Source organism: Prenolepis imparis, unplaced genomic scaffold (genome assembly GCF_030444845.1).
Source record: "Prenolepis imparis isolate NDT839.2.m4 unplaced genomic scaffold, iyPreImpa1.0 SCAF_8, whole genome shotgun sequence".
NCBI lineage: Eukaryota > Metazoa > Arthropoda > Insecta > Hymenoptera > Formicidae > Prenolepis > Prenolepis imparis.
This window is the reverse complement of record NW_028141166.1, coordinates 7313283-7337579: the sequence shown is the minus strand read 5'-3', so window position 1 is coordinate 7337579 and position 24297 is coordinate 7313283. Positions and strand designations below refer to the sequence as shown.

Sequence of the window (24297 nt, the reverse complement as noted above, 5' to 3'; positions counted from 1 at the left end):
CAGCTTCAACACTATTGCTCGGGGCGGTGCAGTCTTTGTTGGAAGCAAGTTAGTTACGTGACCAGCGGGAAAAGCATACTGATAGGGGATAGGGGATTATGCGAGTAAATTAAAAACTGTTGTTCAAAGTGAACTAAATCTCCCAGAGGATGCCCGGGCAAAACGATCTGTTCTCGTTGATAATGTACTTAGATCGTAATAAAGATTAAGTAAAGATCGTAATATATTCCGACAGAGATTTAAATTCGTTATGTTGATTAAAATCTCTTACCAATCTCTTTTCTCTTGCGGCTGCGCGCACTTTATTCCTGATTTATCGTAGGTGAACGCAATATTTTCGCGTTTCCGCGAATTTCACGCTCTTCGGGCCCGCTAAAAATACGCACCTCTGGCCTTCGGCGATGTCGTACAGGAAGCCCTCTCTCCTCTCCTGTTTTATAAATGAAAAATCGATAACCTCGCGGCCGATCACAATGAACCGTAATGTCGATACGGGATAATTCACCGTGTGCTGGTGGCGGGACTTGGGTGCCGGCTCTCTCTCTGTCTTTTTCTCTCTTTCTCTATATAAGTCGCTACTAACAATGCCCGATCTCCTCCTTTGAATCTTCCTTCAGGTAAAGGGAGTTCGAGCTCGCCTTTGACCTTACTCGTAGTCTACCACCTCCGACATTATCGCTGTCGGCTGACAAAGTCTTTCTCCGACGAAACCGCAACTCGCAGCCAGAGAGCCGTAGGTGCTGGAGCGTATTTTTTTTTTCTTCTTATTTGAAGGCGGCTTAACTCGCGCGCACGTACGCACCAAAGGGACTTACTCGTCGGAAATGCGGCCGCACGCGTGCACGCGAACACCCACGGGACCGTCGTGGCTTAACGGCGAACGTTAATACGAACTTATGGTATATAAGGCAAAGATATCGCGTCCCGGGAATTCCTCTGTTACGATGCTCGTCGTAATAGAGGGATTCCCAACGATAACTCCGCTATGTTTACACGGATGATTATTTAATACGGTATATGACGCGGTCCCCCGATATTCTCCCGCGAGGAATATCCGGGAGACCGCGAGACGGTTCCTCGGATCCTTCGCATCGCCATGCGCGACGGGTTTGACAAATTGTGCATTCATGCGTCGCTCCGCGATATTATTTTATGGTCGCGCCCCCACGAGGCGGCGATAAACTTCCTCTTAAGGGTACAGGGCAGTAAATTTTCTTTAGGGGCTTATTAAATGATTTAAGGTTTTACTTGCCCCCGCGGAAGGAATATTACAAAGGCCTCGACCACTCTGCGTTATTTATGTTTGTTTCTTTTTTTTTAGTGTAAATTATATATTTTTTTAATTATAATTATCTTCTCGCGATGAGGAAAATTCTTTATTTCCGGGAGTTATAAACGCGCGGTTACTTACACACGGTCCTTCCTCTATCTCTGTGCGCGTTCCCCCTTTTTAGAAGGGGCCACTCTTCGCCGGGTAATAAATCGACCTTAATCGGGAGTTTGCGCGGCGACCGTAATTGGTAACTCGCACTTTGGCTATATCTCCAACGACACCGACTGGATTATCTTTAATCCTGCCTAAATGATAGTTAAACACCGGTAACGAGCTTTGCCGATCGTTACTAACCGCAGTATTCACCGCCACGTGGTTCCCTTAGAAATACCGCCACTCCTACGCATACCAAGTTAGTTCTATATGTACGTAAGAAATCATTTTCCATACACACTTAAATTAATATTTAAGTTAGTGGTTACTATATATATTTAAATTAGTAGTTGCTGTATACTTTAAAAAGAGTTTATATACATAGGTATATTTTTATTTACACATCTCTTTATTTTATAAAGCTATTTTATAAAATATCCAACATATAAATAAACCTTTTTTATATTTATAAAATTTGAGAAAGCACATGAAGCACTTAACGATTCTATTATAGTAGAGATAAATGCCTTTACTTCCTCTTCGATTATTTTTCTGCGCAAATTGCTATAGACCAATTATTAATACCATCATTGCCGACAGAAAGTTCCACGAAGTATGTATGGGAGCAATTGAATTATCTTTTATCCAATCTAACTGACCAGTTAAAGTCCTTTTACAACTGGTACTGGCCACTAAGACCCGTGATATGTACGCTTAAATCACGATGCACATGATCTTAACTGCATAAGTGCTCGCCGAGGCGCGAAACAAATTATATTCTTTTATTTTCTGCATGCTCAACAAATTGCTCTTTTAACTTTTTTATTTACCAATGTAGCAAACGATATCATCTGTGTGAATCGTATACAACGTCAATTTAATGAAATACGAATCTTCCTTAGTTATATTTATGTCGGCATTTTATATATTTATACATTTATATCAAGATATTATATATTTATATGTTTATGTCGAGATTTAATTGCGAATTAGTATTTGATTGAACAATTTTATTGAAGTAGGAATTATATAACAAGGCGGAATAATACGATTGGCACGAGATATTCAAGCAAAGAATTTTTCACTCGCATACTCTATTCCATCTGATCGACGCGCGCGTAATGCGCTTTCAACACAGTCGATTCATCCATTCAAATAAATTTAAGGATTAAATCACCCATAATAACCATCGCTAATCACCAGATAATTCCACTTAACCCATGCTTGCTTCCGAATCATTAGTCCAGCCTTAATTGCACGATTTTCTCCTCCCTGAAGCGGTCCGGCTATGAACTAATGCTTTTTAATCGTTTCTCTTTTATACGATATTCTAACGACCGTAATTCATTTATTATTTTCGCACATTATCGGGGGGAGGGGCTGTTTTATATTTTTGCCAATGTGATAAATCGCCTGCGCCTCGAGAGAGAGAGAGAGAGAGAGAGAGAGAGAGAGACTCGCGATCGTTCCACCGTACGTATTAGCGCAAAAGAAACGTTAAATCACCCGGTAACAACCGTCACTAATCACCGAGTAATATTACTACTTGCGCGCCGCTGCACTCTCGAATCACGACTCTATCCGTCCGCTCGATCTTAATTGCATAAGACTTTCCCGGGTGCATCTCGCGCGCGAGATCTTGCCGTGACTCCATCCAGCTCGTAATTCGATTCGTCGGATGCCGATCTCCTTTTATTTGCGACACGTATCATTAAATAGTAAATTAACGTTACATTAGTCACGGCGCAAAAATCAGGTAGGAAATATTCCCCGAAATTATCTCGACTACATTCAACGGGTATTAAATGCACGAAAAGGACCTCTTGAAATTCGTCTTAAAAAAAGGAGATAGAGAGATATGATATTAATTGGCGGATCCTATCGAGTGATATAGATTTTTTTTTCCACTCGAATTGCTCTCGAAGTCGCAATCAGAATAAAAGAGGCGGTCGATCTCTTGGCGGAGTTGTCGATTTTTTTTGTGGAGCGGGCGCCACGTCTAGGTCCACGTTTTCGATTTTGCGGTCGCGAGAATGACGTATCGCGACGGTGGAATCTCCGGAACAGTGCTTGACGCCTCGGACTGGTTTTGAACCAGTTTAACATCTCCCAGGCGTTTCGATGCGAGTGCTTCGGGCGAGACCGCATTATTTTCTAAGTATCCGACGCGCCGCGATCGCGGGGTGCTTGTGGCCAATTTATGCGGGAAGTGTGCAATAAGTACAATAAACCGTCGGAAAGAGAGAAAGAGAGGAAAGACAGACGCGTCGGGATTTTCTCAGCGGGTCTCGAGGCTCGCGCAGACCACAAAATGCTATTTCGCATGTTTATTGTCGGGGCCGGATCGATAGTATACGTCAAATTGCACAGGGATTACATATAATGACTGGTGCGGAGGCGTAACGAGAGAGAGGTAGAATGTTTTTGAAAGCCATTGTCTTTAAATATTTTTTTCGTTTATTACTAATTTAATTTAAAAGAAGAACAAAAGAAATTTTTTGTACGTGCACACATCTTTTTCGTATATCAATTTCGATTTTTTTTAGTGCGATATTTGTTAAAGTCGATATACAAAATAATTGTATAAAGCGCCTTGTTTATTCTCTTAGTCATTATATTTTAAATAATTGACAATATTTCGCAATCGCGACGACGAAATCCAAAGAACTCGGGATATATTTTTATTCTCGAAAGCACGTGGCAAAGCTCGTTAGAGTTATGATGGGACGTAAACTGAGATCCTCGAAGCACGATGGCGAGTACCTTGTTAAACGTATCCACGTCGAAGAGTAACGATCTGTTCGATAGCGAATCTTGAAATTATTCGCTGACGTATGCAAAGGCACTCTTTGTTTCTTATAGATGTACAATTAAAATTATACTCCAGTACATATATTGTCTATACACGGAGAGAATTTTCTCTTAGAATTTACCCTGAAAATCATGGTAATCATGGGACAATATGGTATGGAAAGAATTTTATGAGAATTTCTCTGATCAATATTTATCACAATAAAAATAATAATATCTATCACAATAAAATATAAAACACGTTTGATTAATTTTACTAAACTGCATGGTAAAATTACTCAAACATGTTTTATATTTTAACATGTAGATATTATTATGTTCATTGTGATAAATATTAATCAGAGAAATTTTCATAAAATTCTTTTCATACCCTATTGTCCCACGATTACCATGATTTTCAGGATAAATTCTAAGAGAAAATTCTTTCTGTGCAAATGTTAAAAAATGGAAGCTAATTAATATAACAAAAGGTTAACGATTTATTATTAAAATAATTATTAATTATTCATTCATTATTAATTATCAATTATTAATTATTATTTATTATTAAAATAAATGTACAGTAGATCTTCTGTAGACTCTTCATGTTGTTTCGAGATAAAATAATTTTAATAGAACATATTTAATAAAAAAAAAAGAAGCTGTCATGGAGCGGAATGATTTTACATCGTTACGACTGATTCCCATTGATAGAAACATTCGTCGAGATATTTCGGTCGCATCTCACAAGCAGTATACGTCAAGCAAACGTAAATAATGTTTATTGCAAATTGAACGGGATGCACTTTCGAGCCGAATAAATTTGCGCGACGGGCCGGGACCCGGCACTTCGAGGTTGGTTTAAATGTATTCCTATAAAATTTCCCGTTCCGTCTTTCCGGTTGAAGCCCGTTATACACAGACGCACACATACACATATACACTAACACACATGAACACGCACAGAGACGACGAACGCCCTCGGGTTATCCGGGGCGAATTGCTCGTAAGGCGGAGATGCTCAACGTCGCGTCCCTTTTTTGCAGATACGGCAATCTTCGGCAGCAATAAAGATTCAATGAGAAATGGCCGGGCCCTACGCGCGCGCGAGGGCTCGTCAAGTTTAATGTCTTTATAATTGCGCGGTTTCCTCGTCGCAAAACGAGGCACGATAATCGACGTTTTCTTGCGCCGCCGTCTGTGACGTCTTTCCGGCGCGTAAAGCGTTGCAATTGCAACGAAAGGGAAAACTTGCCGCTCGCGAGCCTTGCCTTCTTACCGTTAATTATTATCTCGACGCCGTGTTAGGAGCCGCTTTCGTAATAGCTTAATAAAATTTCGACGGGCTTTCTCTCTCTTTTTTTACGACGTGCAAGTCTGTACCGTTGCTCGATACACGGAAGAAAATATTAGCTCTCATAACTAAATTTTAGGTGTCCTTATATTACTGAAATTTAATTACCATGTTTAAATTTTAACTATGGTAATTAATATTTTTAACTATAATTTAACGGTGAATTCCCTATTAAACTATAGCTTAAAATATTAGTTATTATAGCTTTAAAATTTAGATATGGTAGCTAATTTTTTTCCCATGTATATTTTAGCTCGTCGCGTCACGGTGTAACATATTTATCCCTTCTGTCAATGAAAGGGTATTCGGGTATCCAAAGCGACTTTAAATGTCAAAAATGTGTCGGAACTTTCCTTCGTCTGAAAGAAAATACAAAGGGCCTTTGTATTCGGAAACCTTCTAAAATATAACGGGAAAGAATGTTCGCGCGATGCCTAACAGCTGCTATAAAAAACTTGTCGCGGTGCAATAAAATGTTGAAAATATGTAGTTAATATTCGGGTACCCGTTTATTGATGAAAAGATGAATAATTATGGAGAATTGAGGGAAGTTAATAAGCATATCTACTTGAGCGAAATTCGCGAATAATTTTATCTCGTATAATTATATGTTAATATTTTTTAATTACGAGTATATATATACTTTATGTATGATCAGCAAAAATCGGAATGTTTGTATAAAAGCGTGAGTGAAATTTTAAGCGAATTTTAAACGCGTTTAAGACTTCTCGCTCTTGGTTTATAACATCATTAATTTATGTTGTTTAGTATAGAGATAATAAATTAGAACCACACATATATATGTATATCGTTTTAATACATTTCTATTCTAATATTTTGTTTGCAAGATAATTTCCAAAAATTAAAGATCGAATCGCTGTAGAATATTGCAAGACATTGTTATCGCTTTCTTTATTAATAATAGGTCTTTTAACTTTGAAATGTTCGACTTCTTTTTAACACGAGTTTTATAAAAGATCTGCAAGGTTATTTTACATGGAAATTTTTACGCGTAACTTAACTTTTAATAATAGAACGTTGAATGCCTGTAGGTAACAAACGACATAAAAATAGATACACCGTGTTGTATTTTCACGCATACCGTTCCTGAAATACCGTGCACAGATTGAAAGTATCTTGCATGGTATTAGCCGTTATTCTCTTGTTTTTATATTCTCTTTCGATGTTCCGGCTCACGAATAAAGGAATAAAGCGACCAGCTTTTTTACCTTTCTAGAAGAGAATCCTTAGCCTTATTATTTTATATACGTATATATCTTTCCATCGACTTCAAATTTTTCGATACTCCGCACCGAGGATTATTGAATACCTATTCAAGTATTTTCTTTGTATTATTGTTTCTTTATTTATGCCGCAATATTTGCATATTACGAGAACACACGGTATATCCCAGAAATGAAATATAATAAATATGAGAATTGTTGGAAAAAATTGCGTCGGAAAATTTGGGTTACATCGCGTTGGGAAATGAGACATAAAAAAAGGGAATCATTTCGCGGTTGCAAAGCTTTCGGAAAATTCATGCGGAAAATCGCGGGCCCTCTCGACAATCACGGGCGAAAATAGTCCGTTGCGTTCTCCTTGCTATTTTCCTCGCGTTCGCGAATTTTCCCAGCGTCGCGAAAACGGACAATATCCTGTCTGATTGTAACTACTATCCCGCCGGCGAGAAGCATATTATAATTTCCGCTCCGCGTGGAAAAAACTCGCGCGCACGCCACAATGACACGGAATGTAACGATTTTCTCGCGCCACATCTTTTTTTTTCTTTTTAACAAATTATCGGTGATCTTCGACACAAGTTTCTCTCTCTCTTCTCGCGGCATTTTCTTAATTTCTTTCCAACTTCCTCTCTCCCTCATTCAGCATCCGCTCTATTGTTTCGCCCGCGTCGCGCCTTTTATTCCGCTTATTCGGGTACTCTCGCGAAGCACGCCAAGTCGGTAATCCTTTTCCTAATTACGTTTCCGACTCTCGAGTTGTTGAGTTGTATAATTATTGCGAGATAACAGCGTGCCGTCCGTTGTTTAATTACGAGAGCAGTAGCAACTAGAGAGCTTTATAAAATAAAACACAATCTGCTCATTTAAATACTAATAGTTTCTTCGTGCATCGGGAGAAACTTTGTAACGTAATACGAGCGATATTTACGTTAATGTCAATTCCCGGTCTTTGACAATGCGTAAAAGTAATCCGAGGAATCCGCAATTGTTGAAAGTACGAGAGGAGAGGCAAGGAGAAGAAAAAGAACATTCTCTATTTATGCAATCTTAAAACTCCGCCAACGTGCATTATTATGGCAGAAGTTAAGTCTCTGTTGCGAGATCGAACGTGTGCTAATGAATGCAAGCATAACACTGAATTACGAATGAGATGCAATGAGTTCTCCAATCACGTCAACTCTACATATATACCTTTTACCGTATATAGGTTCGTTGATTCATAAAATTCCATCGAACACAAGCCTCGTTAGTTTCTCTTTAAATAGAGAGAGAGAAAAGAAAAACTCGTAATAGCAATTACTTTCAGCACGAGCTTCTCTCTCATGCCATGATAATCATAAAATAACAACCTGAGTTGTTGTTGGCGAAACTATCGGCAATCAATGCGAAAAGTCTTCATCGTTTATTCAGTCAACAGCCTGTTGTTACTTTGTTTTCCCCCCTCATTCATCATAAACATATACGCGGTTTCACTCAACGTCTCTATATCTAATGTCTCTATCAATGATCTCTCTTTATTCAAAGCGTCCACTTTATTACTATTACCGTCTTTTTTTATTAACCATATATTACTTGCTTAATAGGTCCTTTTTCATGCGCTATTAATATGAGATATATCTGTCATTTTTTTTTTTTTTTTTTAATACATCCCGAAATGTCCATTTCGGCTAATAACGGCGAGGAAGTAACGAGCTTAATCCACCGTAGCAGCGATAAACTATCGTCGATCCTCGGCGCAAGAAAGGCCACCTCCCCTTCTTGCCCGACAACCTTTTGCCTCGGCTTTCCTCCTTTCGGTCCTCTGCTCCCTTTCACCACCTATACACGGATGGCACGAGCGAATCGTCTCATTAGTCGACGCCATATATGGCGCTCAATTAAGATTTTTGCCGATGATAGGCAGGTAAATCCACGTAATGAACACAAGTTGGTTGATCCTATGGAAAGAAGAAAGGCTTTATACCTATAAAGCGGAGAAAGTTGGGTAGCGCATTCGTATAGCCTGTTCTGGTTCTTTTTTTTCCCGATCGACACACAGATTCTGTATCGGCTGTGAAGCATTTCTTTAGACAAGATAAACTGTTCTAGAATTCATGCATGAAAACACATTCATGAGAAATATAATTATCTAGTCTTTTATCTCAAATGTATAGATTAATCTAAAATATCTTTTTTTTTTATAGTTATAACTTTTTATTTTATTATAATTTTAATTTGTTTAAATATCTGACAGAGTGATATTTTTGACAGTAATAAATATATATACAGAGTGGTCTGATAATGATCAAAACAACAATAATAATTGTCAACATAATCAAAACAATTAAATTAATCAAAATAATAATCAATTTGATTATTTTGATCATAGAGATTATTTCGATCATTTTGATCATTTTGATGGTTTTGATTATTTTAAATGATAAATAATTATTAAATGATATATATATATATATAATATTTAATAAAATAAGAAAGTTTCTATAAAAATAATGAATGAATGAATTTTGTTAATAAACATATAATCATCGCGCCGTGAATAATAACGTGCAATTGTCTTCCGTTAGAATCTACCGGAGCATTAGTTATAATTGACATCTGGTCAAATGTAGCAGTCGTACCTATATTCATGATCTGCCTTCTCCATTCCGATTCGCAATCCCGTGATTCCTCGTGTTCCCATCACAGACCCGTGTTAAGTCCAAGAACCATGACCGGCTTAAACTCCATTCCCAATGTCTCGTGACGGTAATCCGAAGACGAAGTTTATCTTGCTGCACTATGCATTATACGATAGAATACGCTATTCGGAAGATTAAAATTATTGATCAAATTTATTACAAATCTCCAACATTGACTCTGCAATTTTATAATACTATATTTTGGATGAAAAAATTAATGTATCTTCGATGATTAAAAAACTTAGTTCCAAAGTAATATAAAAATTAACATTTATTTATTCTTTTTCACAACTTAATATTCTACTTTCCCCTCTCTCTTTTTACTTTTATATTTCAAATTATAAGGATTATTTAATTTGAGTCTTTGCGCACATATTACAATCGTTCCCCAATAAAAGTTCTCATAATGCAGAGTTAAAAATAAAATAATATTTAATAAAAGTAAATTTTAGTCGGCGCATTTTATTTCTTTTTTTTTTCTTTTTTTCTTTTTTTGGATCACTGTGTACCCAAGCTTGCGCGAAAGCTCGATCCGTATTTTACAAGCATCACTCGATAGTCGAGATTGCACGTTTTCCAGGATTGCACGTTAAGCCCGCGACAAAGCATCTGTCTCTAACAATTATCCGAGGACGTGGCACTAGTTTCCCTTCTCCCTGCCATGAAATCATCGCATGTACGCGTGCGTGTGTGTATGTGTGTGTGTGTCATATAGTGGAAAAGCAATTGGTATATGTTTGATCTATCGTCTCTTCCGTTCACTGTCAGCCTCCTCACCAATCTCAAACTGTCGATTGCCATTCCTATCCTCTCCGTGTGTGCCGCGTTTCCGCCATAATATATATACCCGGGGCGATTTATTGACTTAGGTACTAATATGTACGTACACACTTAGGTAGTACATGTAGGTAGCAACCGAGAGACGTCGCAGCCTCTCTCTCTCTCTCTCTCGATGTATTCCGACGCATTCGGTTCCGGACGAAGGGAGAGGAAGCGGAAGTGTTGCGATCTGTGTTCATCTCTGTCCTCCTTTCTCCTCCTTCTCTTTCTCTCTCTTTGCGGCTCTCTAACGACTGAAACGGATACTGACGACTAACGACTATACCAAGATGGAACTCGGCGAACATTCACCCCGGTACGAGTCGCTTGTTTGCTCGTTGAGCGTTCTAATATATTACGAATTATACGTTATTGCGTCATCCGTCAGAGGAAACTTCGCGTTTTACTTCGCGTCTCGGTTGCGGGAAGCCCCGATCGATCATCTTACTCTCGGCTGCTCTAATTTCGCTCGTATACAGGTTTGACTTGAAGGCCCCCTGATCTAAGGCAGGAGAGAACGGAAAGAACACGTTGTTAATCAGCTTTAAAGATAAACCCGCGGTTTTCCGCGCAAAGTCTCCGCGTACAATGTATATTCTGATTATAATTGAAGAGCTTATACTTCACCGCGCGTAAACCGTATAAGTTTTAAAGCTTTCGAAACTGTAGAAAACACTTTCCAAGTATGATTTTAAAACGGTTTAATTGCGCGAAAAAAATGGAATATTTTACGAAATGCGACACAGAGCTGAAAAGTATAAATGATGTTGAAAGATTTAAAAAAACATCCACACATCTTCTTTTTTAAAATACATATAAATCATAAATTTCTGCAAAACTCATCAATCTTCCTGTTCGCACCATTCACCACTTTCGCCGCTGGATGCATTAGGTCAGGATACTAAGTGCCCATGCGAAAGCGCATCGTTTACCTACCTCGCGCGATACAGCTTAATTCCCGACGACATCGGGAATTGATCACAAATTAGCCGCCGATGTTGCTTCCCTCACTTCCTCCTCTTCTCCTCGCCATTATATACATTATCCAATATTTCACCGATCTAATGCACCCTCCTTCCCAATCCGCAAGTTAATCCTCTTGTCAATAAACGGGAGTGTCCGGATACCCAAAGCAGCTTTAAATGTTAAAAATGTACTGAAATGCTACTTTTCTTCGCCCGAAAGAAAATACAGGCGGGCTTTTATATTCGAAAACCTAAAATATAACGAAAGAAAGAATGTTCGATGACCAACAGGTACTGTAAAAAAAATTGTCGCGGTGCAATGTGTCAAAAAAAATAAATAAATAAAAATCACGCAGTCGATACTCGGGGATACATCGATTGATAGAAAGGCGAAAAATTATGGCATTGACAGAAGGATTAAATAATATCGCAATATATAAGTTGCGTTAAGAAATACAGAATTAAAATAATCATCGATATATTAAATAAAAGAAAAAAAACTTTTATATTTTTCTCCTTGTATACGAGTCTACGAGTCGCAAAATCTTGCGAAAGTACGAACAAGCGATAGTTAGTTACCGCAGTTTGAATATTCATGGGGAAAGGGGATTGTCAAGGCGCGTCCCTCGGCAGGGGTTTATATTCATGAAAAGTCTGAAAAGCTTCGTGAGCATTACGCAATTTTAATACGTCGCTCCAAGAGAGAGAGAAAGAGAGATGACTCCGAGCGAATCTCCCCTCCGCCTCTCCGGCTTTGCTCCGCAAATCCGATTACAAATTAATGTGAGTGCACGGTATTAAACATTGCTCATTTCGGAATCAGCATTATCTCTATAATGAGTTTATTTTATAAAAGAATGTAGAGAGAACGCGCGATTTTTTTTCTTTTTTTTTTTTACGCGAGACTGTTCGCGCATTTTACGGTATGAAAGACTTTACGTATGAGAAATATTTGTATTTCGGGCGAGTCGATGATTTCAATGGCATAAAACGGCTTACGGGGAAAACAACATTGAAAGGGAGCGAAAAATAAATACCGTATAAAACATGCAAAGCCTTCGTGAAAATACGAAAGTACACCTCTGACAGATTTTTTTTATCTCGAGCTTTATCGTGTAATTGTGTAAGGAAGACGCACACGTTAAAAATCATCCCTTCATGCTACGTCATTTCTCGAAGAATTATTTTAAGGTATAGAAAAAAAAAGGAGAGAACGCGCGTATTTATCACCGAAGAAGAGGTAAGCTGGTTTTTATTAAAAGCCGTTCCCACCATTTTTGCCGACAAAATTCATTCGACGGCTTTTATCAGAATTTCCATTCAATTAACCGCTCATTTTGCTCTCTCGTCGTCGTGTTTCCTTCGTTAAAACCAAGATAGGAAACGTTAATAGAGAGAAAGGTGAGCGCGTAATCGCGAAAAGGACTATGTTACCTTTAACAGACTTTAATTTCGCTCTTTTCTCTTTCTCTTCTGCCCACACGCAGTATGTCTTCGTGGTGATGGCGGTGCTGGTTCTGGAGGCCGGGGTCGGCGCACTGGCGCGTCTCTACGAGGAACAGGTCGGACCCGAGTTGAAGATGAATTTGAACCGCACCTTCCTCGAAAACTATTCCGTACGATCTCGGGAAACCGCGGCCATCGACCAGATGCAGAAAGAAGTAAGTACGACAGCCGTCCGCAGAAATTTCTGATCCATTTCTCAGCGCTCTGTTCTCCGTTTCGAGCGATCAGCTGTTCGGGCGATCGCGAGCGAAATGAAAACGCGTCCTCCTCCCAGGTCTGTCAGTTTTCCCCTCATTATCATTTTTATATTCCTGACCCGTTACATTCGCGCTCGATATATGAGCCCGGAATAACGCTCTCGATGGTGTGTTTCGCGTCGCGATGTGCCACCGTAGAAATACGCAATATGATACCGGGAGCGCGTTGAGTGTTTGCTGAAAACGTTTCGTATGGCTCGTCAATACGTAATACGATCGTCGTCGGCAAACAGAGGGTGTCCTAGAATCAGCGAGAGCCCTTTTTAATCATCCAGAGATTCAGACAGAATTAAAATTCGCGATTCTCGAACGATTATACTCCTCTTAGGGCGCGAAAATTGATTTAATTTATAAATGAGTATTTTTTAGTATTTTTCCGTCATTTTTTCGTAGACTCTTGCTTTCATGATCATTGGAAGCAAGTCATCCCCAAGTTATACGACATTAATTTACGAATACCCTATAATCGTCGATACCACATGGCAGGACTCTTATTTATGTTCTCATCGATGATGGCACTTTCTCTCTCCCTCTCTCACGATCTTGCAATAATAAATTATCGTTATCATGTCGCGAAACACAGTTTCGGCCCATTCGCTATAAATCGATTAGCAGCGCAGTGAACTCGCATTTTCGTCCCAAACTTTTTCGCGAAATGTTTTCGCTTTTATCATCTCCCGCAAGTGTATTTATACGTCTATCTCGTAAATAAAAGATTTTCCGAACGAGGGAGATTTGTATGCTCAGATTGAAATCATTATATAATCATAGGATTAAGTTGCTCTCTCGTTATACGTGCGGGATTAAGTCGACAGCTCGCAGAGCCACGAACATTCCCCGGTCAAAATTAATCGTATCTGTTGCCTAAATCCGTTTTATGTCAAGCGCAATATCTTGATTTCGGGTCGGACTCGTAAGCACACACGTGATGCGATCTACGGCGCCGATAATGGACCGAATGGGAGTTAAGTCGCGCCTCTCCCCCTCGCCATCGACCTGATAAATCGAGACCGTCTCCTCCTCCTTCCCCCTTCGGCAATTTCACCCTTCTGTCGCGGATCCCATTGGTCGCCCTCGAGGATTTTCGTTTCCATTTCTTCGGCGGCGCCGGCTCAGGGTGCTCAGCACCCCCTTAAACCCTCGTCCATCGAAATTGGGGGAAAAACCGTCGGGCAAGCGGGAGAAATTCAGGGGATTCGCATTTTATTTATATACACGAGGGGGAGGAAGGAGACGAATCTCTAGATATACGTGTGCAAGCATTTCATTTCGTTCGGGAAATCGAGCTTTACCGCGACAGCGGGAATTTTTAAGGCGGTTTCGCACAAACGGAAATAAATATCTCGCATACGCGAACGCGAATATACACTCGTGCGAAAGTCTTTCGACGCATCTTCCATTTGCTGTTTTTTCTTTTTTTTTTTACGAAAGATTTATTGCATATTTATATATTTTCTCTTATTTTTTTTATTCTTTTATTTTCTCTCTCTATTCTCTTTTAATTTACACTTGTTTATTATCGAAAATACAATCGCAAACACTTTCTGTGTTTCAATATAAATCATATTATTATTATTATTCTTGAATAAAGAAAAATATGATACTTTTTCTTTGAAAATAGGTCGCGCGCGTATTACACTTTCCACGCGGTTCTTATTACAACTCTTTTAACGCCTGGTTTTTGTGCATCCGATGTAAATATGAGCCACGTTGTTTACACGTGTAAAACTCTCTTTTTTTTTTCTTCTCGCGACTTCTTTGATCCTCGCTCCTCTTTCTTCTTTCACCGTACTCAAAAGGAGTACTCGACGCATCCGTTTTAGAAGTATGATGAATAATTGATGGCGGTTATATAGTCGTGGCAACAAATGTTGCTGTACCGCAGATGTATTCCCCAGTTTATAGGGGTTCCGAGTATTCCTTGAAATTTTAAAGACAGATCATTTACCAAAGTCGTATCGCTCGTAACTCGTAACAGGATCTTTCTTCCAAAAATGGAATGACAATGAATCAAGGACACCTTTCGTAAAGAGCTATATATTTCTAGCCAATTTGCGTCTCTCGACACTGAATTATATATGAAAAAAATTTGAATACAGATGAAATTTGTCTTGATCGTAAGCGCCTGCATGTGCAAGGGACCTGCAGAAATGTTTATCGCGAGTAATAGCTCCCGCGGGATTATACGTGCCCGCATTAAAGTTACCATTTAACTGGCTCTACCGCTGGAACACGTTTCTCACCTCCATTAATCTGCCCCTCTCTCTATCCTTTCTCTGCCCCTTCTCCTCTCGATGATTCCTCACCGTATAACGTGTCCCACTATCGTTATTATCGTGTGCGGTTATTATCGCTGTTATCGCCGTTATCACTCCCCTTTTCTGCCTTATCTGCATGTATGCATTATTGCACAGAGCTTGGAACGGAACTGGAGAATGAGAAAGATGAGTTTGTCACTAACAAGTTAAGTTGCAGTTTAAAAACTCTAGGTCTTGTGATGTTCGATATAAAATTATTTATTTTTAACATCATCGAAAGATACAATGTTATTTATATTTCACTAGAACAAAACACAAGCGTGCGCCATTCCTCGATTTTATATAAACTAGAACAACACAAGCGCGCGCTACGCGCGCGCCATTCTTTGATTTCATATTTTAAAAAATAATTATTAAAATAATAATATTTTTTTGACAGAATCAACTGATAACTGTCAAAAAATATTAATCGAGTTTAAAATACCATAACATATTATTTTAAACAAATTATTATTTTAATTTTTAAAATATATTATTTAAAAACTTAATTAACAAATTGGCGCTTAAATCAGCTGATTTCTGTCAAAAAATATTACTAAAGCATTCATTTGCTAATTAAATTTCAGAGTAATAATACGTTATAAAAATTAAAGTAGTAATGTTGATAATACTTTATCCTCGATTAATACTTTTTGACAGAAATCAGCTGATAACTGTCAAAAATAATAACCGAGTTTAAAGTAGCTAATTTCTATAAAAAAATATTAATAAATCTTCTCGTCCATAAAATCGTAATTAGTCTCGACGTTGTGATTATCTCGATTATCAAAACAGTCTTACAGAAAATTCTATTTTTTTTGTTCGCACTTGTTTTAGATTTAAATACTGAATTTTTATGCATTGCATAATTAATTAATATATACTTCTTTATGTATTGATTGCAATGCATGCATAAAAATATGTGAATTAATTATGCAATGCATAAATATTCATTACTTAAATCTTTAACAGAAAACCAAAAAAATAGAATTATATACAAGAATCTTTCGAACAAAATATCTATGCTTCTATCAGATTCATGCGTCTGTACACACACATCCAACACACTGCAGTCTCGCGCGAGACTGACCGCAAGACTCTGAGCAGCGGTATCGCCAAGCGTACCCGACACCCTACACATCCTCCACGCTGCGCATCTCGCGCGAGACTGATTCTCGAGACATTGTGATTTCGAGACTGATCGTCAGTCTCGCGCGAGGCGCGCAGCGTGGTAGACGTATAGGCTGTGTTTGGCGATACCGCTGCACAGAGTCTTGCGGTCAGTTTCGCGCGAAACGTGCAGCGCGTATGTGTGTGTATGTACAGACGAACGAATCTAATAGAAATGCAGATATTTTGATCGAAAGATTCTTGTAGAAAATTCTATTTTTTTTAATTCTCTGTTAAAGATATAAATAATAAATATTTATGCATTGCATAATTAATTGACATATTCTCAGGCATGTATTGCAATCAAGGCATAGAAAAATATATATTAATTAATTATGCAATACATAAAAATTCAGTATTTAAATCTAAAACAGAAGTGCGAACAAAATAGAATTATCTATAAGAATCTTTTGTGAATAGAGATAATCATAACGTCGAGATATGATTTTATAGACGAAAGTATTTATTAATATTTTTTCATAGAAATTAGCTACTTTCGCATGGGGTCAGCGGTAAAAAAGTATCGTTTTCTAATATTTAAAGACGAGCCAAAAATTCATCGATTATACATTTTAATAGTACATTGATTACAGAATCATTTGGTACCAAACAGACACCAGCGTACAAATTTCTTAATACGATAAACATGAAATAAGTATGCGTCGCACAGGGTCCGCGGTAAATCGATTTCCAATATTTTAAGACGAGCCAAAAATTCATCGATTATACATTTTAATAGTACATTGATTACAGAATCATTTGGTACCAAACAGACACCAGCGTACAAACTTTTTCATTTGCTATACATAAAATAAGAATGCGTCGCACAGGGTCCGCGTCAAAAAAGTATCGAATTCTAATATTTTAAGACGAGCCAAAAATTCATCGATTATACATTTTAATAGTACATTTATTACTGAATCATTTGGTACCAAACAGACACCAGCGTACAAATTTTTTAACTTGATATACATAAAATAAGGATGCGTCGCACAGGGTCCGCGTCAAAAAGTATTAATTTCTATTATTTTAAGACGAGCCAAAAATTCATCGATTATACATTTTAATAGTACATTGATTACAAAATCTTTTGGTACCAAACAGACACCAGCGTACAAATTTTTTAACTTGATATACTTAAAATAATGTTGCGTCGCATAGGGTCAGCGGTAAAAAAGTATTGATTTCTAATATTTTAAGACGAGCCAAAAATTCATCGATTATACATTTTAATATTACATTGATTACAGAATCTTTTGATACCATGCAGACACCAGCGTACAAATTTTTTAATACGATAAACATAAAATAAGGATGCGTCGCACAGGGTCCGCGTCAAAAAAGTATCGATTTCTATTATTTTAAGACGAGCCAAAAATTCATCGATTATACATTTTAATAGTACATTGATTACAAAATCTTTTGGTACCAAACAGACACCAGCGTACAAATTTTTTAACTTGATATACTTAAAATAATGTTGCGTCGCATAGGGTCAGCGGTAAAAAAGTATTGATTTCTAATATTTTAAGACGAGCCAAAAATTCATCGATTATACATTTTAATATTACATTGATTACAGAATCTTTTGATACCATGCAGACACCAGCGTACAAATTTTTTAATACGATAAACATAAAATAAGGATGCGTCGCACAGGGTCCGCGTCAAAAAAGTATCGATTTCTATTATTTTAAGACGAGCCAAAAATTCATCGATTATACATTTTAATAGTACATTTATTACTGAATCATTTGGTACCAAACAGACACCAGCGTACAAATTTTTTAACTTGATAAACATAAAATAAGGATGCGTCGCACAGGGTCCGCGTCAAAAAAGTATCGATTTCTATTATTTTAAGACGAGCCAAAAATTCATCGATTATACATTTTAATGTTACATTGATTACAGAATCTTTTGGTACCAAACAGACACCAGCGTACAAATTTTTTAACTTGATATACATAAAATAATGTTGTGTCGCACAGGGTCCGCGTCAAAAAAGTATCGATTTCTAATATTTTAAGACGAGCCAAAAATTCATCGATTATACATTTTAATAGTACATTGATTACAAAATCTTTTGGTACCAAACAGACACCAGCGTACAAATTTTTTAACTTGATATACATAAAATAATGTTGCGTCGCATAGGGTCAGCGGTAAAAAAGTATCGATTTCTAATATTTTGAGACGAGCCAAAAATTCATCGATTATACATTTTAATATTACATTGATAACAGAATCTTTTGGTACCATGCAGACACCAGCGTACAAATTTTTTAATACGATAAACATAAAATAAGTATGCGTCGCACAGGGTCCGCGTCAAAAAAGTATCGATTTCTAATATTTTAAGACGAGCCAAAAATTCATCGATTATACATTTTAATATTACATTGATTACAGAATCTTTTGGTACCATGCAGACACCAGCGTACAAATTTTTTAATACGATAAACATAAAATAAGGATGCGTCGCACAGGGTCCGCGTAAAAAAAGTATCGATTTCTATTATTTTAAGACGAGCCAAAAATTCATCGATTATACATTTTAATAGTACATTGATTACAAAATCTTTTGGTACCAAACAGACACCAGCGTACAAATTTTTTAACTTGATATACATAAAATAATTTTGCGTCGCATAGGGTCAGCGGTAAAAAAGTATCGATTTCTAATATTTTAAGACGAGCCAAAAATTCATCGATTATACATTTTAATGTTACATTGATTACAGAATCTTTTGGTACCAAACAGACACCAGCGTACAAATTTTTTAACTTGATATACATAAAATAATGTTGCGTCGCACAGGGTCCGCGTCAAAAAAGTATCGATTTCTAATATTTTAAGACGAGCCAAAAATTCATCGATTATACATTTTAATAGTACATTGATTACAGAATCTTTTGGTACCATGCAGACACCAGCGTACAAATTTTTTAACTTGATATACATAAAATAAGGATGCGTCGCACAGGGTCCGCGTCAAAAAAGTATTAATTTCTAATATTTTAAGACGAGCCAAAAATTCATCGATTATACATTTTAATAGTACATTGATTACAAAATCTTTTGGTACCAAACAGACACCAGCGTACAAATTTTTTAACTTGATATACATAAAATAATGTTGCGTCGCATAGGGTCAGCGGTAAAAAAGTATCGATTTCTAATATTTTGAGACGAGCCAAAAATTCATCGATTATACATTTTAATATTACATTGATTACAGAATCTTTTGGTACCATGCAGACACCAGCGTACAAATTTTTTAATACGATAAACATAAAATAAGGATGCGTCGCACAGGGTCCGCGTCAAAAAAGTATCGATTTCTAATATTTTAAGACGAGCCAAAAATTCATCGATTATACATTTTAATAGTACATTGATTACAAAATCTTTTGGTACCAAACAGACACCAGCGTACAAATTTTTTAACTTGATATACATAAAATAATGTTGCGTCGCATAGGGTCCGCGTCAAAAAAGAATCGATTTCTAATATTTTAAGACGAGCCAAAAATTCATCGATTATACATTTTAATATTACATTGATTACAGAATCTTTTGGTACCATGCAGACACCAGCGTACAAATTTTTTAATACGATAAACATAAAATAAGTATGCGTCGCACAGGGTCCGCGTCAAAAAAGTATCGAATTCTAATATTTTAAGACGAGCCAAAAATTCATCGATTATACATTTTAATAGTACATTTATTACTGAATCATTTGGTACCAAACAGACACCAGCGTACAAATTTTTTAACTTGATATACATAAAATAAGGATGCGTCGCACAGGGTCCGCGTCAAAAAAGTATTAATTTCTATTATTTTAAGACGAGCCAAAAATTCATCTATTATACATTTTAATAGTACATTGATTACAAAATCTTTTGGTACCAAACAGACACCAGCGTACAAATTTTTTAACTTGATATACTTAAAACAATGTTGCGTCGCATAGGGTCAGCGGTAAAAAAGTATTGATTTCTAATATTTTAAGACGAGCCAAAAATTCATCGATTATACATTTTAATATTACATTGATTACAGAATCTTTTGGTACCATGCAGACACCAGCGTACAAATTTTTTAATACGATAAACATAAAATAAGGATGCGTCGCACAGGGTCCGCGTCAAAAAAGTATCGATTTCTATTATTTTAAGACGAGCCAAAAATTCATCGATTATACATTTTAATAGTACATTGATTACAAAATCTTTTGGTACCAAACAGACACCAGCGTACAAATTTTTTAACTTGATATACATAAAATAATTTTGCGTCGCATAGGGTCAGCGGTAAAAAAGTATGGATTTCTAATATTTTAAGACGAGCCAAAAATTCATCGATTATACATTTTAATGTTACATTGATTACAGAATCTTTTGGTACCAAACAGACACCAGCGTACAAATTTTTTAACTTGATATACATAAAATAATGTTGCGTCGCACAGGGTCCGCGTCAAAAAAGTATTAATTTCTAATATTTTAAGACGAGCCAAAAATTCATCGATTATACATTTTAATAGTACATTGATTACAAAATCTTTTGGTACCAAACAGACACCAGCGTACAAATTTTTTAACTTGATATACATAAAATAATGTTGCGTCGCATAGGGTCAGCGGTAAAAAAGTATCGATTTCTAATATTTTAAGACGAGCCAAAAATTCATCGATTATACATTTTAATGTTACATTGATTACAGAATCTTTTGGTACCAAACAGACACCAGCGTACAAATTTTTTAACTTGATATACATAAAATAATGTTGCGTCGCACAGGGTCCGCGTCAAAAAAGTATCGAATTCTAATATTTTAAGACGAGCCAAAAATTCATCGATTATACATTTTAATAGTACATTGATTACAGAATCTTTTGGTACCATGCAGACACCAGCGTACAAATTTTTTAACTTGATATACATAAAATAAGGATGCGTCGCACAGGGTCCGCGTCAAAAAAGTATTAATTTCTAATATTTTAAGACGAGCCAAAAATTCATCGATTATACATTTTAATAGTACATTGATTACAAAATCTTTTGGTACCAAACAGACACCAGCGTACAAATTTTTTAACTTGATATACATAAAATAATGTTGCGTCGCATAGGGTCAGCGGTAAAAAAGTATCGATTTCTAATATTTTGAGACGAGCCAAAAATTCATCGATTATACATTCTAATATTACATTGATTACAGAATCTTTTGGTACCATGCAGACACCAGCGTACAAATTTTTTAACTTGATAAACATAAAATAAGTATGCGTCGCACAGGGTCCGCGTCAAAAAAGTATGGATTTCTAATATTTTGAGACGAGCCAAAAATTCATCGATTATACATTTTAATAGTACATTGATTACAGAATCTTATTGTACCATGCAGACACCAGCGTACAAATTTTTTAATACGATATACATAAAATAAATATGCGTCGCACAGTGTCCGCGTCTAAAAAGTATGGATTTCTAATATTTTGAGACGAGCCAAAAATTCATCGATTATACATTTTAATAGTACATTGATTACAGAATCTTTTTGTACCATGCAGACACCAGCGTACAAATTTTTTAATACGATAAACATAAAATAAGTATGCGTCGCACGCGGTCCGCGTCAAAAAAGAATCGATTTCTAATATTTTAAGACGAGCCAAAAATTCATCGATTATACATTTTAATATTACATTGATTACAGAATCTTTTGGTACCATGCAGACACCAGCGTACAAATTTTTTAATACGATAAACATAAAATAAGTATGCGTCGCACAGGGTCCGCGTCAAAAAAGTATCGAATTCTAATATTTTAAGGCGAGCCAAAAATTCATCGATTATACATTTTAATAGTACATTTATTACTGAATCATTTGGTACCAAACAGACACCAGCGTACAAATTTTTTAACTTGATAAACATAAAATAAGGATGCGTCGCACAGGGTCCGCGTCAAAAAAGTATCGATTTCTATTATTTTAAGACGAGCCAAAAATTCATCGATTATACATTTTAATGTTACATTGATTACAGAATCTTTTGGTACCAAACAGACACCAGCGTACAAATTTTTTAACTTGATATACATAAAATAATGTTGTGTCGCACAGGGTCCGCGTCAAAAAAGTATCGATTTCTAATATTTTAAGACGAGCCAAAAATTCATCGATTATACATTTTAATAGTACATTGATTACAAAATCTTTTGGTACCAAACAGACACCAGCGTACAAATTTTTTAACTTGATATACATAAAATAATGTTGCGTCGCATAGGGTCAGCGGTAAAAAAGTATCGATTTCTAATATTTTGAGACGAGCCAAAAATTCATCGATTATACATTTTAATATTACATTGATAACAGAATCTTTTGGTACCATGCAGACACCAGCGTACAAATTTTTTAATACGATAAACATAAAATAAGTATGCGTCGCACAGGGTCCGCGTCAAAAAAGTATCGATTTCTAATATTTTAAGACGAGCCAAAAATTCATCGATTATACATTTTAATATTACATTGATTACAGAATCTTTTGGTACCATGCAGACACCAGCGTACAAATTTTTTAATACGATAAACATAAAATAAGGATGCGTCGCACAGGGTCCGCGTAAAAAAAGTATCGATTTCTATTATTTTAAGACGAGCCAAAAATTCATCGATTATACATTTTAATAGTACATTGATTACAAAATCTTTTGGTACCAAACAGACACCAGCGTACAAATTTTTTAACTTGATATACATATAATAATTTTGCGTCGCATAGGGTCAGCGGTAAAAAAGTATCGATTTCTAATATTTTAAGACGAGCCAAAAATTCATCGATTATACATTTTAATGTTACATTGATTACAGAATCTTTTGGTACCAAACAGACACCAGCGTACAAATTTTTTAACTTGATATACATAAAATAATGTTGCGTCGCACAGGGTCCGCGTCAAAAAAGTATCGATTTCTAATATTTTAAGACGAGCCAAAAATTCATCGATTATACATTTTAATAGTACATTGATTACAGAATCTTTTGGTACCATGCAGACACCAGCGTACAAATTTTTTAACTTGATATACATAAAATAAGGATGCGTCGCACAGGGTCCGCGTCAAAAAAGTATTAATTTCTAATATTTTAAGACGAGCCAAAAATTCATCGATTATACATTTTAATAGTACATTGATTACAAAATCTTTTGGTACCAAACAGACACCAGCGTACAAATTTTTTAACTTGATATACATAAAATAATGTTGCGTCGCATAGGGTCAGCGGTAAAAAAGTATCGATTTCTAATATTTTGAGACGAGCCAAAAATTCATCGATTATACATTTTAATATTACATTGATTACAGAATCTTTTGGTACCATGCAGACACCAGCGTACAAATTTTTTAATACGATAAACATAAAATAAGGATGCGTCGCACAGGGTCCGCGTCAAAAAAGTATCGATTTCTAATATTTTAAGACGAGCCAAAAATTCATCGATTATACATTTTAATAGTACATTGATTACAAAATCTTTTGGTACCAAACAGACACCAGCGTACAAATTTTTTAACTTGATATACATAAAATAATGTTGCGTCGCATAGGGTCCGCGTCAAAAAAGAATCGATTTCTAATATTTTAAGACGAGCCAAAAATTCATCGATTATACATTTTAATATTACATTGATTACAGAATCTTTTGGTACCATGCAGACACCAGCGTACAAATTTTTTAATACGATAAACATAAAATAAGTATG

At 36.3% G+C, this 24297-nt stretch overlaps 1 protein-coding gene across 3 annotated transcripts in view; it reads left to right on the top strand.

Annotated features, from left to right (window-relative positions):
- Nucleotides 1-24297, top strand: part of LOC145939962 (CD151 antigen) — a 141604-nt gene that overhangs the window by 78577 nt on the left and 38730 nt on the right. For all 3 annotated transcript variants that reach the window (XM_083044641.1, XM_083044639.1, XM_083044640.1), the window contains one exon: nt 12764-12937. In XM_083044641.1, the coding sequence (XP_082900767.1) occupies nt 12764-12937 (174 nt within the window). The remainder of the gene's footprint in view (nt 1-12763; nt 12938-24297) is intronic.